The sequence below is a fragment of the Bos mutus genome, chromosome 25 (assembly GCF_027580195.1).
Source record: "Bos mutus isolate GX-2022 chromosome 25, NWIPB_WYAK_1.1, whole genome shotgun sequence".
NCBI classification, from domain to species: domain Eukaryota; kingdom Metazoa; phylum Chordata; class Mammalia; order Artiodactyla; family Bovidae; genus Bos; species Bos mutus.
The window spans coordinates 6293622-6311331 of NC_091641.1; the positions used below are offsets into that span (position 1 = coordinate 6293622).

General features: G+C 62.3%; 1 protein-coding gene across 1 annotated transcript in view; it reads right to left on the bottom strand.

Moving 5' to 3' along the window:
• Window positions 1–15985, bottom strand: part of FAM20C (FAM20C golgi associated secretory pathway kinase) — a 34128-nt gene extending 18143 nt beyond the window's left edge. The window contains exons 1-3 of the mRNA XM_070362438.1: window positions 15372–15985; window positions 13431–13606; window positions 9046–9124 (exon numbers count right to left, since the gene is read on the bottom strand). Of these exons, the coding sequence (XP_070218539.1) occupies window positions 9046–9124; window positions 13431–13606; window positions 15372–15985 (869 nt within the window). The remainder of the gene's footprint in view (window positions 1–9045; window positions 9125–13430; window positions 13607–15371) is intronic.
• Between the last annotated feature and the right edge of the window lie 1725 nt (window positions 15986–17710).

Below are 17710 nucleotides of genomic sequence, written 5' to 3' on the forward strand. Positions count from 1 at the left end.
AAAGGTCTGTAACTGTAAAGCGTGCCTGACATCGCTTCCATTAAAAGGAGCTGTAGTGACACTCACTTTCCAAAGCAAAGGGGTGGGGATGGGGGGTAGGTTTGCTTGGAAGTGGAAGCTCTACTCTGCTCTAAATACTGTTCTGCCAGCTCGTCTGGGGTTTGAGGATGTGACTAAGGAACAGAATTAGAGTGGAAATGAGTGCTATCCCCGGCAACCGTGCACACAGGCCCCCAGTTCTTTGCTTTCTGTATTTAAGCCCCTGTTCCTCATCTTTTTATTCAAGGTAAGAAAAGATGCCCCTAATCTACTACACTGTGGAGTAAGTATTTAGCACCAAGGTGACTGCTGTGATGTTGTTCTTCCTCCCCAGCATAGGGAATAGATTCTGGCTCATTCTTAAGGCTTTTTAAGAGCTCGGGTCTGCAATATTTCCTTTTGGGGCATAAAAAACAACTAGCTGATCAAACGACTCTTGAGACCCCCAATGTGGCCTCTTTCCCAGCACGAGGGAACTGTGACCGGAGTTTCTTTTCTCCTTTTCATCTTCTGCCCCTTTCACAACAGCACAGCGACGACCCCCAGGGAGCAGAGCCGAGACCCGAACACCAGAGAGAAGCACAAAGAGACTCTCTCCTGCTGTGCAGGAGGGTGTTTTCGGAAAGAATGACTTGACGCTTTGATTTGAACAAAGGGGATAATCTTTTCCAGAAGCTCCCAAGGAAACGTGTCATGGCCCATGAGGGCGGGCGTCCTGAAGGAGCTGGGGGCCTGGGAGACAGCACGGCCCCCACCTGCTCGACGGGGGCGACGCGGGGCTGGGCCAGAACCACACTCTCGGCAGGCTGTGGTAAGCTTTTTCTGTGTAGCTACTTCCCTGCCAACCTCCCTGCAACGGTTACAGATTTAATAATCACTCCAAATTCCCAGTGGGAGCAGGAGAAGACAGTGGACCCCTGTCGTCACCTGAGTTACGCAGTCTGGGCCCACAGCGAGCCAGCAGGCGTGAGTGGAGCTGGAGTGATGTCGCCCCGGGCCCTCGAGCCCGTGGATGGCAGCGCCCAGCACAAGGGCTGGACCAGCCACTAGGACCCGTGGGGCGGCCCGGGGCGGGCCCTCCGCTTGGACTCAGCTTCCCGGGGACACTGGACAGGTCACATAGCAGCCCCACAGCACCGCACCCAGGGCTCAATGGGGGTCAACTGAGGCTGCGGATAAACCGCAGGGCTCCGGGCAGCCTGGCATTCAGGGCAGGGGCTGGGCCTCCCCGGGGTAAATGCAGGAAGGGGACCCGGGTGCCAGCGGCCTGCTGAGGCAGGGCGGCCAGGCCGGCAGAGCACAGCGCGGCCTGGGGGCGGGGAGGCTGAGCTCCAACGAGAGGCGGCCTCCCGCCTGCACTGCTTCTGCGGCTGCCTGTGTGTGCCCCTCGGGCCTCCTGACAGCTGCTCAGGGCCGGATTCTCTGGGAGGGGCTCGCACGCGCATGCTCTCGAGCGCACACACCCTCTCCTTCGTAACAGGAGCCTGCACACCTAGAGTCTCCTCATGCGTGGCGCCTGAGGAGCGGGCGGTATGGGCGCCCCCCACCCCCAGCAGAGACCCCGGGTCCAGGCTCCCTGCCAAGCTGTGCCCCACAGGCAGGGACCTGACGTCTCAGACCCTCGGGCCCCAGCAAGGCCTGGCCGGCCGCCCACTCCCGATTCACATTTAGACCTTGGAGCCTCAATTTCCTCCTCCTTGAAGGAGAGCTGGTGATAAAAATAAAACCACCTGATGTATCAGTGACAGGGTCCCTGCCTCTGCCGGCCGGAGTGGAGGCTGTAGAACCCTGACGAGCTCGAGACGGGGAGGGCGTGGGCCCTGGAGCGGGAAACCCTGGCCCAGCGCAGCAGCCTCACAGAGACCAAGCTGCAGCATGAACAAGGAGCGCGCGGCGGGCAGCGGCGGGCGTGTGTCCCTGCAGGGCCTGCAGCAACATGCCTCCCCTGCCAGGCTCCACAGGGCTTCTTCCAGACCAAGGCACCCAGGGCAGGACAGAGGGGAGCTGCTGCCCGCAAACGCAGGGAGTGAGCTCCACGGGCCAGACTCGGGTTAGGCCTGGCCTGGTCCAGGCGGGCAAGTCGTTCACCGCCTGTGAGCAGTCCAGGCTCTGCGTGTACCACCATCACGGGCACTGGCATCCAGCCTGGGCACTGGGGGAGGCATTTCACGGACCCACCGGCAGCAAGGGAGGGGGGCAAGGCAGTGAGGATTCCCGTGTCAGGAACGGGAAGGCAGGGGTCACCCTGGGAGGCGGAAACTGCAGGAGTCACAGGAGCCCGGGGGCTGCCTGTTGTTCCTGATCTGGGCACCTGGGCACCTGGTTACTTGCCTGTGCTGCAAAGATCTGCTTACCATCTGCATTTCTGTATGAACGCTCCAGTCAATGCAAATCTATATTTTGAGAAGTTGGGACAGTGGGGAACTCGAAGCGTTGGTAAAGCTAAAGCTGTGGTGCGTTTTACGAGCACTGACGACATTCGCCCTTGATCTAATCACCCCGCTGTCCAACATACAGAGGAAACCAATGCGGGCAGCAGTGTGAGCACAGAGCTCGGCTCACCTGTGTGTGGGAGAGGGCTGCGCCGTCTTCTCAAGTCCCAACCCAGCCTGTAACTGTGGCCTTGCTCGGAAATAGGGACGTGGCAGACGGGATTCACTAGGAAAAGATCCCGTGGATCGGGCTGGTCCTGAATCCAGTGCCCGACGTCCTCATAAGAAGAGGGTGGTCTGGACTGGGATGCACGGGACAGGCCGCGTGAATGGAGGTGGAAACACGGGTGATGTGGCCACGGCACAGAGCCGAGACTCGACGCCACACTCAGGAGGGAAAAGGCAGGAGGGACCCTCTGGAGCTTTTGGGGAGGCGGCACCGTGGTCTCCGACTCTGGAGCGAGAAAAGCTTCCCGATGCCTTGAGCGGCCCGGGCGGTAACAGCTCCCTATGGCAGCCCCGATGCCCACATGGCCCGGGCGGTAACGGCTCCCCACGACAGCCCCGATGCCCACATGGTGTGGACAGGTGGGGTTACAATCGAACTGTACTACACTTAAGGAGCCAGGAAGGAACCTACATGTTAGTGACGTCAAAGATCACAGTGGCCACTGCTTTGAGATCTGAATAGGGACCATGCAGTGGCCACTCCATCACACTGGCTTTCCTGGTGGCTCAGCTGGTAAAGAATCCACCTGCAATGCAGGAGACCTGGGTTCGATCCCTGGGTTGGGAAGATCCCCTGGAGAAGGGAATGGCCGCCTACTCTAGTATTCTGCCCTGGAAAATCCCATGGACTGTATAGTCCACGGGGCCCTAAAGAGTTGGACACGACTGAGTGACGCTCACTCTCAGTGGTCTTTCCAGCTCCACCTCCTGCTGGCTGGTGCCCTCGGGCATGTCCCCGGCCACTCTGAGTTTCAGCCTGCCTGTCTACAACCACGGCTACAGGCAACAGTGGCCTCTCTGTCTGGCCCATGAGGCCTGGCGTGGTGCCCTTTCCTGGACCTACGACCTCAGCCCCACCTGCCTCCAGGCCAGGTTGGGGCCTTCCTTGGGGGCACCTCCCACTGTCCCCCCAGCTCCCGAGCCTTGGATGACAGGTGCTCGTTAAGCCAGACTTGAAATGACACATTTCAGATTCCCTGAGCCTGGCCCACGGGGCTTTTCTCTTTCTCTTCTGGTTTGCGAGCAAGGCTGGGTCTGCAGAGTTCCAGCAGCAGGCCCGTCTGTCCCGGGGGTGTCGCCTTGCTGTTGGAGTTATTCTTGCCTCAAAGCGACCTGGGGGACGTGTGCTTCCCTTCCCTCCCTGCATCTGAACATGCTTTGGATCCCAAACCACACGCAGCACAGAGGGCGTGGTAGCTCTGGGTTTCAAACTCTCAGGTGGTCACCCGGCTGTTTTGGTGGAGACAGGGATTTCAAAGCAGCCTCGCCAGGCTGCGGGGAGTGATGAGTCTCTGCTGGCCAGCGACCTGAGCAGAAGCACAGCTGCAGCTGGGTCTGCAGCCTGCGTCCAGCTGTGCACCCTAAACAGCTCACTCAATCGTTGTCATCCTTCTAATGCCTACAACTCAAAACTGAAAACCTCAGGACACCCAGACAGTCAGGAAGGATGGACCTGGGGAGGGGGCTGCAGTGGCTCCCAGACCCCCACCAGTACGAACCCACGGCCTCACTGGTTGAAGACAGATAAGTCCCAGAAGGGCCGGGACCCAAAGCTTCCTGTTGTCCAGCCTCAAGCAGCAGAAGGCGACTGCAGCCCAGAGATGGCATGGGGGCTGCAAGGTCTTACAGAAAGGATGCCCTCCGCGATGCAGCCCTGCCCCATGCTCCTGGCCCGCCTGGACACCCCTGACAGGGCCCCCTGGCCACTGTCCCCCAGGCCGGAAGCCTTCACTCTCTCGGCCCCAGCAAGTCTGTCCCTGGGCCCAGGGCATCTGCCTCCCCCTGCCCCGACGAGTCTCTAGGACCCAGGCTTGTCCCCGTCCTCACCCCACACCTCACCTCTTGTTCCCGGGGAGCCCTCCCGCCCTCCCAGCTCTGTCCCTGCACAGCACGGGAAGAGATCATATCCAGTCCAGATGCCCGCCAGGGCCTGGCCCCTGCCTCTCTCCAGCTGCCTGGCCTCATCTCCCCACAAGCTCTGTCCCAGGGAACTTTCTGTGACTCTGGGCATGTCCAACATGGCACCACCAGCCACGTGCAACCCCTGATGGCCCAGGTGTGGCGAAAGACTAGGCTGCAACTTCATCTCGTTTAAGTTAATCTCAGTTTAGAAAGCCACATGGTAGTCCTCCACACAGTGGCCCTGGTCCTCCAGCCTGCAGAGGCCACCCAGTCCTAGAATGTGTCACCCCCCTCCAGGCTGGACTCCTGGCCTGGGGTGATGCCCACTTGACGTTCACACGCGTGTTCAGCCCTCCTTCCCCAATCCGTCCTGCAGACCAGGCCTGAGCACCAGGCCCCGCACCCCATGGTCAAGGCCCTCAGAGGCAGGAGCACCAGGCCTGAGTCAAGCCTGCCCCTGAGCCTGGCAGGAGGCCGGGCTGGGCTCGGTGTGAGTGCGGTGGCTGAATATACATTTATGCCGGGAGGTGGTCACAGCCAGTGTCATGAGCAGGCCTGGAAGCTTCCTTTCTAAGAAGCATGGTGAAATCTGATGTACACTCTGGCTTATCTGTGTAGTCTCGCCCGGCCTCGCCAAACCACCAACCCTCCCGGCTTCCTTTCATAAACGTGGTGCCCTGTCTCCTAAAGCCAGTCCAATAGAGTTTAGACCTCAGTCCTTTGCCTACAATGCCCTTGTTGACATTTGGGTAAACTGAGTCCCTGGGAGGGAAGGAACTTACTGGAGGTCACACATGCATGGCCTTGCCAGGCCTCCTGTCTCTGCGGACACACCAGGGCTTCCATCTAGGCACACACGTCACCGGCACCACTGCGAGCTAGCATGGACTTCTTCTGACGTTAAAATTTAAATACCGCACCAGAGCACGAGCGGCAGCAACATGATAGTCGGATCCAACGTCCTCCAAACGAGAACCCTGTGCCTCAGAAGACTCCCGTGTGTGATGAGGGCCTTGAACCCAAATAAGAATTCTCGCAACTTACTAACGGAAAGACGACCAACTGAACAGAAAGCGGCAAAGACCTGAACAGACGCTTCTCCAAAGAAGATCCAAATGGCCAACAAGGACGTGAGATGATGCTCGCAGTCATCAGTCCGGAGAGAACTGTGAGTCACAACCGCAGAGAGACACGGCCCACCCCCCACCAGGATGGTGAGGATCAACAGGGACCATACAGACAAGGGCTGCGGAGCCTGCAGAGATCGCTGGGGAGGGTGGCCGCCGGGAGAGGCGGCTGCAGCTTCTCAGCAGCCGCACCGTTATTCTGGACCCGGCAGTGCCACTCCCAAGCTTCACCCAAAGAGGTGGAGGCCTGTACACAGATGCTCACACGACGCCGCCCATGCACTCGAGAAGCGGAGCTGAGGCAAATACCCGTTGACAGGCAAGAGTAAAGTAAAGCAACTAAGTCGAGTAAAACGCGGCCGCTCACACCAGGCAGCGTTGTCCAGTGTTCAGCCGCAGAAAGGAACTAAGTCGAGTAAAACGTGGCCGCTCACACCAGGCAGCGTTGTCCAGTGTTCAGCCACAGAAAGGAACTAAGTCGAGTAAAACGTGGCCACTCACACCAGGCAGCGTTGTCCAGTGTTCAGCCGCAAAAAGGAACTAAGTCGAGTAAAACGCGGCCGCTCACACCAGGCAGCGTTGTCCAGTGTTCAGCCGCAGAAAGGAACTAAGTCGAGTAAAACGCGGCCGCTCACACCAGGCAGCGTTGTCCAGTGTTCAGCCACAGAAAGGAAGGAGGCTCAGGTACGCGCCACGCCGTGGGCACCCTGAACACCCAGCGCTCTGCGAGAGAAGCAGATGCAGAGGCCAACAGTGACTGACGCTGTCCACGTGAAATCCCAGGATGGGCAAGTCCACGGAGACGGGAAGCAGACTAGTGGTGTCCAGGCCTGGAGGAAGGGCAGCTCTTCACAAGGTTTCTTTCCGGAGTAACGGATCAGTTCAACACTGTGGGGACGGCCGCACAGTTCTGTGAATGTGCTGAGAGCTACTGGGTGACAGACTCCAAGTGGCTGAATTGCGATCTATGCGAATTGTATGTGGATAAAGGTGTTAAAACATCTTACTCTAACACTAAAAGCAAGACTATCCAGCAACTGACAGACCAACGTGCTAGTTATCCATTTTTCAACGTCTATTAAAATATACCCATTAGACCATGAGTGGCCCCCTCACACCACGGGGACCGCAGCCTGCAGCCCTGCCAGGCTCCCCTCCCGCCCCAGGACCGCTCCTGTCTGGGTCCTCTCAGCACACGTCCTTCAGGATCTCAGAGAAAAACTACCACCTGATTAATTCAGAACATTCAGCTTGCAGAGCTATTACGAGCTCACAGAAGAAAGTTGGTTTTTTTTTTTTTAAGGGAATTATTAATCATATATTTATTTTCTTAATGCTATGGTCAGAAACCACAGCTGCTTTCCTGCTCAGAACACGGCCGCAGGGGCAGGAACGGTGTGCCCCAGGGTCATCGGGAGGGTGGCGGCTGCCAGTGACCAGACCTCAGCGGATGCCGGATTTGGGGTGGGTCAGAGCCCAGAGCCAGGGTCGGCTTGGGCCAGGCCAGCCAGGGTGGCAGGAGGGCTGGCCAGCGCATGAGGTCAGCAGCGTGAGCCTAGCAGAGCCTGCCCTGCGGCCAGGGCCAGCTGCCCGGGAGTGCAGCGTGCAGGGAGGCTGGCCGTGCGCACACCCGTCCTCCGGCCTCAGCCTCCCCGGCCCCCGGGGGGTTCCCCACCGTTTCCACGCTTCAGCCCGGCCTCAGCCTCAGCCCATGGGACACGGGCCACACCCTAGGCTGTCCCTCCGTGCGCAGCCTTCCGACAGGAACTTTGACGTCCTTCCCAGGACACACAGGCTGAGGGCAGAGAGTTCAGGGCAGGTGTGAACTCTGCAGCCTTTCCAAGCGGCCTCCGGAGCCTGGCTGCCCCCGCTGCCAGGGCACAGAGGCTGCCACTCACGCCTCCTGTGACCACAGAGGTGACGGTCACCTCGCGGTAGGGGGAGGCTGGGGAGGCCGAGAGGGGCTCAAGGCTGGGCGCCCTGGCCTTGGGAGGCTCCAGAGTCTGGGTCAGCCTTGGGTGGTCTGCACCGCCTTGCCAAGCCCTGGTTCCCGCATCTTTACGTGGCAGAACAATGACAACAGTGGCGTGTCCTCTAACCCACAGAGATGCTTGAGCACCAAACCACAGTGTGCAAGCCCTCAACACGGGCGTGGCCCCAAGGCACCTGCACGCACAGCACGGCTGGACGCCCAAGGTGAGGACTGACCCGGGACAGTCCCCCGAGAGCCCCTACCCCCACCCCAAGCCAAGGTGCGGAGCCCAGAGCCACCGCCCTGGTGGGCCGCCAGAGTCCCAGCAACACAAAGCCCCGAGCCCCGGGGCCCCTGCAGAGGCTGCCCTGCCCGCACCACTGGACTCCTGCCCTCCAGGGCCAGGCGTGCCCCCCCTCCCCACCCCGCGGCTCTGCGCACACCTGGGGTTGATCTGCTGGACTGTGTTTGATGCATCTTGGAGATGAGAGGCCTGTGCCCCAAAGTGCAGCTGAGGGGGTGACAAGGACGTGGTGGGTTTTGGTTCTTGTCCTGGATTCCTGTGACTGCCAGGGAGGGCCAGGCCCACTGGTCACTGGGCCAGCAGTGAGTGTAGGAGCCTGCCCCTGCCCAGAGCATCCTCCTCCCCAGCACATCGCCGAGGTATCAAGGGCCTGAAGGGGCCCCTCTACTCAAGCTCCAGCCTGAGAGGGCACGCAGGTGCCCGCGGTGCCAGGGAGTTCCGTCTCCTCCAGGGCCCGAGGGACCCACGTGAAGCCCACATCACCCTTCCTGAGCACGGGGCATGTGAGCCCAGGTGGTCGTCACAGTCATAGAGCAGCGGTCGGCCAGCGGTCTCCCCGAGTCCACAGGAAACGTGGACTCCTTTCCACACTGACAGAGTGGCCTCATGGGCCCCTGGGGGTGCAACCTGTGCTTTAAACACGATGAACCCTCTCGTCAGGACAGAAATGGCCCATGTGAAACTAACCGAACAGCCCACGGGAGACACCCAAGCCCCGGGACCGCCAGGGTGGACACCACAGGCCACAGATGCACGTGCTGAGTCTCTGGGGCTGTCTGCCTTCCAAACGTCCCTTCTCCACCGTCCCCACAATTTTCAGATGCCACTGAGTGCTTCCTTTTGATTTTGGGAGCACAGTTTCTATTTTATCTGGAATAGGGATCAGGGGTCAAATCAGCTGACGTGCTAGCTTCAGAAATAAAGCTTCACGGGCACAGCTGAGCCCATGCACATAGAGCCTGGCTGCCTTCTGGTGAGGAGACCAGGGCTGAGCGGCTGAGACGCAACCTCACGACCCTCGCCCCCTGCCCCGGCACTTACTTCATGGGTTTGAACAGCGCCTGCCCGTAGTTCTGGAAGGTCATGATGAGCTTGAGCTGTGTGCCGCCGGACTTCATGGCTGCAGTGGGAGGGAAGGAGCCTGGTCACCTGCTGCCCACGGAGGCCTGTGAGCGCAGACGCACTGGTGGGCAGGGGAGCCGGAGACCCGGGCGCGGCGGGTCAGGAACGGAGGCCTGAGACAGGCAGCGTGTTCAGGGTCAGGAAGGGCTGCCCGGGCTGGAGGAGCCATAGCAGGAGGGTGGCCAGGCCTGGGAAACGGGCGACAGTGGATGGATCGGAGGGATGGGAGGGCTGCAGACGGGAGCGGGGCGCTTGGCTCCCCACTCTCCCATAGCCGCCTCTCTCGAAGGGGGCTCCGCACCCTCGCCCAGCACCCCCATGGGGCTGGGGCAGGGCTGAGACCCACTCCCAGGAAAGGGAAACCACAGCACCCCCGCTGGAAAGCAGCTCCCGCCCGGGGCTCGGGAACCCACTCAGAGCGCCGTCCGCTGGAGCCCAGGGCCGCGGCCACCGTCAGCTCAGCGTGGACGGAGCGGGCGCTGGGTCAGCACCATGGGGACTCTGTGTTTCGCTTCGCCCGACAGCGGAGAGAACAGGGAAGGGATGCAGCTGTTCGCCGCCTCCCCCTGGAGCCCTGAGGCGCCTGGGTCCTCCCTCCGGGATGACGGAGGCCTTCTGGCCCCAGGCTGGGCATCCGGCTTACAGGGCACTCTTGATTCCCCGCCGCTGAGTCGGAAGAGCTCCGGGCACTAGGGCCCGAAGCAGTGGTGTCCCCGGGTGGGCCTGGGACTGTGGCCTTCCTGGAACAGGAGCTGCCCTCCTGAGGAGCCTGCTCGCTAGGCAGGGTGGCCTCACGGCCCCCAGACCCCTGGGGCAGCTGCCAGAGAAGGCCAGTGAGTGTCCGGGGAGTCCATCCAGTGGAGCCATCTCCTCTGCTCACCTCCACCCACAGCTCCGTCCTGACCTGGACAAACAACAGCAGGGCCTGCGCTTCAGGTCTGAGGCTGCCCGAATCCTCTCCTGCAACGTGACTTCTTTTTAAATGACTCAGAGCACAGAGTAGTCAATTGTGTCATTTACTCTGTATGCGTAATTGTCCACGATATCGATTAAATCGTCACCACCGTCACCAGCAAGCCCAGACCTCCACAGGCCTGGCTTCAAGCTGCACGGAGGCAGACAATATCTGAACTCTTTAAAGGCGGCCAAGGGCCATTACCACGCAGCCAGGAGCCAGCGGTAAAGAAATGTCTCTGGGGGTCTGGAAGGAGCCACTCTCTTTGCCACACCTTCTCTCACGTTCCAAGACTGAAGAGACCACTCAGGGCGGGACCGAGCCGGGAGCTGGGGGCGGGAATGAGCTGACCACGGGCAAGCCCGCCCTCTCGGAGGCCTGTTCGCTTATTTGCAGGATGGGACTTGGGAGACAGGCTGGATTTCTAGCTCTTTTTCCATTCTAAGCTCAAAAGGACGGCGGTGCTGAACCCTGACCCCAAGGGCGGTTCCAGGCTCCCCAAAGTGCTGCACCCCAGGCTCCCAGGGGCCTCTGAGGGCTGCTCCCACCCACAGGTCAGAGTAGTGCCAGGGCAGGGCCCCCAGCGGCAGACAGCTCTCATCCAGGGACCCCTGTCTCTAAATCCACCCTGTGGTTTTGTGAGGCCAAGGGCCCAGGCAGAAGCCACTGTCTCAGCACTGGGGTTTTTAATCCAAACGTCCAGCCAGATGGGAGAGCCAACCCCACCGCCCCCGCCCCAGGGAAAGCGTCCATTCTCCAGGGGAGCCCTGTGCCTGGCCAGACCAGCCGCACTCCCAGTGAGACGCTCTGCTTCTCCAGGAAGAGGGTCTCCTCCTGAGTGTGAGTTCCCAGGAGTGCCTCCAGGCCCAAGGCCGTGCAGAGTGGGGCTGAGCGTCCAGCTGAGGCCTTCACCAGGCTCCGGGTTGCCCAGCACTGCCACCCTGTGCAGAGGTGCCCCAGCCTCTGTTCCCACCTCTCAGCAGCCCTCAAGGTAGGCCTCAGACACACACCCTCTAGGGCATCCAGCCCAGAGGGCCTGCAGCTGGGGCGGGGCGGGGCGGGGCAGGGGCAGAGCCCGGGACTTAAACACACTGCCGTGTCCGCAGAGGAACATGAGAACGTTTACTCCAAGAGAGAAAAACTAAGATTCAGAAACAGCCTCTCATTTTAGGTTTTGCCTCCATGTCCGTTCATGTTGGGTCGGGTTTTGCTGTCAAATGGGTTATGATTTTGGATTTGCAAGCTGGAGATTACAGGGTCGAGGTTATGACCACCTCTATGATCCGCAGAGACTCCAGGAGGCCCACAGAGCTGGATTTGTCTGCCCAGAGCCACTCCGGCCCATGACTGGGGGAGCCGGGACACACTGAGCCTGCTGTTCACTGCGGGGGACGCCGCCCAGGACCATCACCAGTCTTCCCATGCTCATTGGGCGCCTGTGAGTGCCAGCCTGGGTTCTGACCGGCCCACAGATTAGGGCCAGCTGGCCAGGGTCGTCCAGCAGCGAGGGCAGCTCCAACAGCCCGCAGGACACAGCTGGGCAGGCCCTCAGTCCAGGCCCCACTGCTGGGCACAGAGCAGGCTGGGGCTTGGGGGTGGGCCACTGGGATGTCAGGCAGCCTGGGCACCAAGCCTGGGACGGGCAGACCCGACGGGGTGGCCCAAGGTCAGTCCCCAGGGCACGGACGAGGCCCATCCTCTTCCTCCAGGGCTCCCAGGCCCCTGGGCCCAGAGCAACGTCTGGTGAGAGCGATGCGGCCGGCCGTGCCCTGAGGACTGAGGGGAGCCTGGCCAGCCTGTGGGGTCCTCCCAGCCCTGCCTCTGTCCAAGGCCCTGCTCAGAGCCCGAGTCAGTGCAGCACACGCCTGGCGCATAGGCCAGCTTCCCAGACTAAGACGCAATGTGCCCAAGCCTACTGGACGGATGGGAGACCACGGTGGGCAGTGGCCTGCAAGCGTGAGTGCTTCGGTCCCCTAAACCCTAGTTTTCAAACGCTGGTGTAGTTTCTCCCCAAAGTCCTGTGTCCTCTGCTGGCTTCCACTGTGAAAGCCTTTGCCCCATCCAGGACCCAGTCCTGCGGGCTGGCGGTCCCCTCCTCCCTTATCGCCCTGGACTTTCTCTGCCCATCCTGTGTGCACTTCCGGGCCCCCAGGAACAAGCAAGTCAGGATGTTGCAGAAGCCTGCTGGGGTTGGGCTTACCCCAGCCGCCTGCCCAGACAGGGCCCTGAGACGCGGAAGGTGCTCAAGAGAGCCTGTTGAACAGACGATGAGCGGTCACCACACTGGGCGTTTCTCTAACAGCCTCGTCTGCTCAGGAGGGCAGGGGATGCGGCAGCTGCAGCTTCTCCCCAGCAGTCCCCCCCGGCCGCACAGACCGCCTTCCAGCACACGGGTGGGCTGGAGGCGCTTAGATTCCTCCTGGGTGGCGTCGAGGAGGGGAGACCACCACCTTGCCCCGGCCGGGAGGGTGTTCATCATGTTCTCAGGGTGAACAGCTAGGAAGAGGGCGGGTGCCAGAAATAACTCAGCGCCGGGCTGAGACACCCAGCGCGGCCTCTGAGGAGCTTTGGGAACCCCCAGCCGCCAGCCTCGCAGGCAACACCCAGCTCCCTGGCACCGGAGACAGACAGAACCCGGGTTAGCAGAACCTTTAAGACACAGCACAGTCCCGACGTCAGGAAGACGTTGCCTGGAGCCCCCTGCTCCCAGCACTATGCTCCCGAGTCCTCCTCCACCCTCTGGGCCTTCCAGGACTTCTCCTCCCACCCAGGGCCTCTGCCCGCCCCCTCTGCTCTGGGAGCCACTGGTGACTAACCGGGGACCTTCACAGACAATCTCCTACAGGCCCGAGAACAATGGCACCGAACCTCCACACTTAGAGACCACCGCCGACACATTTTCTTGAAATCAGTAACTGGATGCCCTGAATCCTCTGCTTCTGCAGATCCCAAAGTCCTCAGAGATGTCACCTCGGTGCATGGCGCTCTGCCCCGGGCAGAGTGGAGCCCCGGTCACTCCCCGTCCACCCCGAATCCAGGAGCAGATGTGAGCTCCAGGAGCCTCTGGCCTCTCTGCGGTGTCTCCCTGCGGCTGCCAGGGCTGACCCTTCCTCACCTGCAGGGTTGGCCCCCACCCCCCTGCCCGGCAGGACAACAGGGTGGGCTGGGCGGCATCTTGTCCTGCCTCGCTTGTTTTGGAGCAGAAAGCAGCCCTTCCCTCTCCCCCACATCCCCTCAATTACAGAGAGCACTGAAGGCCTGCGGGTGCCTCCTCCAGGAAGGCTGCTGGTATAACTCGCCCAGGAGGTGATGCTTCAGCAAGGAGCCGGCCGGGCACAAGGGCACCTACCCACACTGGTGATCTTCTGGGTGCCCAGGTCTTGGAGCAGGGCCCCCACTGCTGGGTTGTGTCTAGAGTACAGCTCATATCGGTTGATGCCGATGTGGAACTTGAGCCAGTTGGGATAGGAGTCCACGGCCGCCTCCCCGGTGGGCAGGAATTCATCCTCAGGACCTTCGTGTGGCCTGCACAAATGAAGGTGACCCAGGTCAGCAGGGAAAGGACAAACAGCAAGGCCTCAGGACGGACGGGGGAGTTGGCCCCGATGCCAAAGTTTTCACTGTGGATCCAAACAAACGTGGGTTTATTTAGAGGAGCCTCTGCTCAAACAGGACCCTGCGACGTCCGCACTTTTTCTGTGGCTGTTGTTCAACCGACTAATAACATATCTGAGGGCCCGTAATTCTCACTTACCCTCGAGAGACGCCGCAGACAGCTATAACTAAAGGAGACCAGACCCAGACTGTCAGGGCCTGGCCCCGCCGGGTCTGTCCTGGGGTCTCTGAAACAGCCTGACAAGCACGTTGCCAGCCTGGGGTATGAGGGGCTGCTGCCTTCCTGGGAGCAGATGAGCCCAGTCTGGCGGAAGCCTTCGCTGGGTATTCTGCTTCAGGGCAGCAATGATGCAAGAGGCTAAATTTGATTTTCAGGAAGCAGCCTTGGGTGGGGAGAGAGGAAAGTGGTGCTCACTCCAGCCCAGGCGCAAATCGAGGACCTGCTGCCCACGTGGCCCGTCCTTGTCTCTGGAGTCAAAGGGCCAGTCGGAGGGAGGACAGAGCCTGTTTGCTGCCGGAGGGAACAGTGGAACTTGTCGAAGTGCTAATTCACCTGCAAGTGAGGCTTTTTCAGCCAAATGCTGCCCCAAGACGGACATGACGGTCACAAGAAGCTGCCCAGGGGCCCCATCACTGACTGCTGGCTCCAGGCTCGCTCTCTCTCCTACAAAGAGGCTCAGGCCTGGCTCACGGCTCCGCCTCTCAAATTGCTGAGCATTTCGGTGAACCTGGCCAGCAGACAAAGCTCAGAGGCTACCAAACAGCTTGGTGTGTTTAGACTGAAAACCCTGGGCCTGATCCAAATGCAAAGGAGAAAGGCTTTTATGAGATGTTTTGGAAAGCTGGCCTTTCCCCTCAGCTGCTTGGGTAACCTTTCGCAGGTAGTTATTTATGTTGGCCTTGCTGCTGGTTAATATTTCATCACCTGGGCTGCAGCATCTGCTTATTTTGGTCTGTGTGGCCGAGGGCCTTGGGGGCAGGGGTTTAAAGCGGTTAAAGGGATGCCCCTGGGGGACGCCACTTGCCTTTTAGGGAGCCGCTGCTGTCTGCAGCTGGCAAGGTTGGCACCCTGGCTGGGAGAACCCCTCAGTAATGCCTCAGGGGGGTCAGCATGCCCTCACTAATTTTGTTCTCAGGGACTGGTTTACAAAGCTCCTTAGGCTGCTTCAGACCCTCCTGACGTGTCCACCAGAGCAGCGCTGCCAAGTCCCCGGAAGCCGGCAGCCAGTCGCTTCCCAAGGAAGCGCTTTCGCTCCCTGCCCGAGTCCCTTTGTGAGCCAGAGATCAGGCCCTGCAGGCCAGCACTGCTTTCCGGGAAGTGCAGAACCGACTCTTCCCGGCTCCCGCCTGCCCCGCCTGCCTTCCAGGCCAGTGGCCACAGGGAAGAGCTCCCAGCCGCCCAGCAGTCCTCCTCAGGGAGGCGGTCATTTTGGAGACAAAGGCAGTGCCTGGAGCCTGCCTACTGCGTGCCCCCAACTCCCCTTCCTGGGGCTCCTATTGCAGGGTCCACGCCCCGGGGAGTCCCTGACCCTGACGCTCTGTACACAGCACCTCGGATGTGCAAGGGCACCTCCCAGGAAGCAGCCCTGGGTGGGTCTTTATTCTCAAATGGCTCCTGGCTGCCTCGGGAGTCCAGCCTTCCAGCGCCCACCTCAATGACCACCGCCCCACTCACCAGTCTGGGTTCTCCGCCGTCGCTGCCTTGGGGTTGAACCTGATGTCACTGTTCACGTTGAAGAGGACATCGCCCTCCGTTAGAGGTGGAATGGGGACCTGGTACAGTGGGTGCTGGAACAGCCTGGTTAGGAGGGAGCCGTCCCCGCTCAGGCCAGGGGGCAGCACAGGTCCACGCGGGCCGGGGTCGCGGGGGAGCGGCCGGTGAGCCGGATCTGGGGGGCGCCGGACTCCAGGATCCTGCCCCGGCGGGGCGCCCTCGGCCGCTTCTGCTGCGGGGGGCAGTTTCTCAAGCGAGTGGGATGTGAGATTGGAGGAAGGGTCGGAGCTGAAGTCCTGCAGGATGCGCAGCGTGTGCTTGTTGGGCCAGCCCGCGTCGCCGGCGGCGGAGGCTGCGGCCGCCAGCTCCCCTCCAGGGTGTCCGCGCGCCTGGGCCCAGCCGGGGGCCGCCGCCTCCGCCGCGGGCTGCGCGCAGGAGCAGCCGGGCTCCCCCGAGGGCCGCGCGGCGCTCCGCTCCAGCTTGGGCAGCAGATCCAGCACGAGGTGCAGCGCGCAAGCCGCCAGGAAGGCCATCAGGATGAGCACGCGGAATCTGCGCACCAGAATCATTTTCATGGTCCCGGACGAGCGCGGCCTGGACCTCCGGGCGCCCCCGGAGCGCCGCCCGCCCGTGCCCCTCTAGCCTTGACTCGGCACGAACGCGGTGCCGCCGCGCGGGTCAAGGTCCATCTGGCGTCGGCCAGCTACCAGCCCTGGGGCTGTCCCATGCGGAGGGCGCCCGACGCCAAAGCGCCCGCTCGCCCGGCCATGTCCGGGCAGTTCCCTCTCTCCTCTCCGGAGCGGCGGCGCCCTCGGCCGGCCCGGCCCAGCGGTCCTGGTCCGCGGAGCTAGGGGCACAGCCTGGTGAGGCCCCGCACACGTAGCGGCCCGCTTGGGTCTCCGGGGCCGCGGCCGCGCTCATCAGGCGCTCAGGGGCCGGACACTTAGGCCCATCCCGGCCCAGGCGCGGCGGCCCGGAGGTGGCGGCGTCAACCGTGCGGCGCAATCCGATCCGAGGCTCGGAACAGTCTCCACGGCTTCGTGGGCCGCGCTGGGTGCCCGGCCGGCCAGGCGAAGGGGTGGCTCCCTGGGCAGGGGTCGGCGCTCTCTCGCGCGCGCGCGCCGCGGCCCGCAGGTGGGGACCTGGTAGGGAACCAGGGCGCGGGGCCGCTGGGACTGAGGAGAGGGCGGGAGCAGGGCCGGCGGGGGCAGGGCGCGCGGAGCGGCCGGCGTGGTCCCGGGCAGGTGCAGCGGCCGTCCCCGAGCGCGGCGCCCTCGCGGCCCAACCTCTCGGCGCCCGGCGCCCCGGCGGGCGGGCAGATATCCGAGCGCCGCGGAGCCGCCCCCCGCGTCAGCGCCCGCAGATTGGCGGAGCTGGCGTCCCGGGAGCCCGGGCCTACTCCGCTGTCTCCTTTCTCCTCCCCTCGGCCGCGCCCCGCGATGCTCTGCAGCGCTGGGCCCGCTACGGAGAGGGCGCCTCCTCCCCGCGGTGTGCCGAGGGAGCGCGGAGAGCCAGGCGGAGGGCGCGGGGACCGCGCTGAGCAGGCTCCGCCGAGAGGGGCCCTGCGCCCCGACCTCGGCCCGCTTCAGCCTCCCGGCTCTCCCGGAAGAGCCGAGGGCCGAAACCCGGGCCAAGTCCCTCCCTGAGGCCGCTGGGCGTCTGCGCCGCCGAACGAGCTCCCCCCGGGCGGCGACCTTGTGCCCCACGCCCCCGCCTCGGGCGGGTCCCGCGCCCCTGGCCGGGCGGACGGGGAGGCGGGGGTGTTGTGGCCGCCGCCCCTGGAGAAGATGAGGGGGGCGGGGTGTTTGGCCCAAACCCGGAGGGGAGGCCTGCGCAGCCTCGGGGCTACTGCGCGCAGGCCACTCCACCTCCAGGGGACCAGCCTGCTCCTTAACTCTGGCCCCGCCGGCGCCCGGGTTAGAATCCGCCTGGCACGGAGAGAGGGGCCTGGGTGTGCCGAACCTCCCTCGCTTTGGGCGGGACAGTGTGTGTTTGTGTGGACAGAGTGTGTGTGTGTGTGTGTGTGTGTGTGTGTGTGTGTGTGTATGCATTGACCTCCCCACATTAGCAGAATCGGCCACCTACAGCTAGAGGGGCGGTACCCCTCGGCCCACGCAGCTTCTGGACCCCCAGTAGGAAATATTAATGTGCATTTCTGCCTGAAATCATAGTTGGGACGGGAGGTGAACTTTGCCAAGGGAGACGTCACAAACACACCCACCACCAGTCTCCCTGCCCCCTGTCCTTAGGCCCTGCAAGTTTCCAGAGCAAATAGATGAGGCCTCTCTGGCAGGACTGAG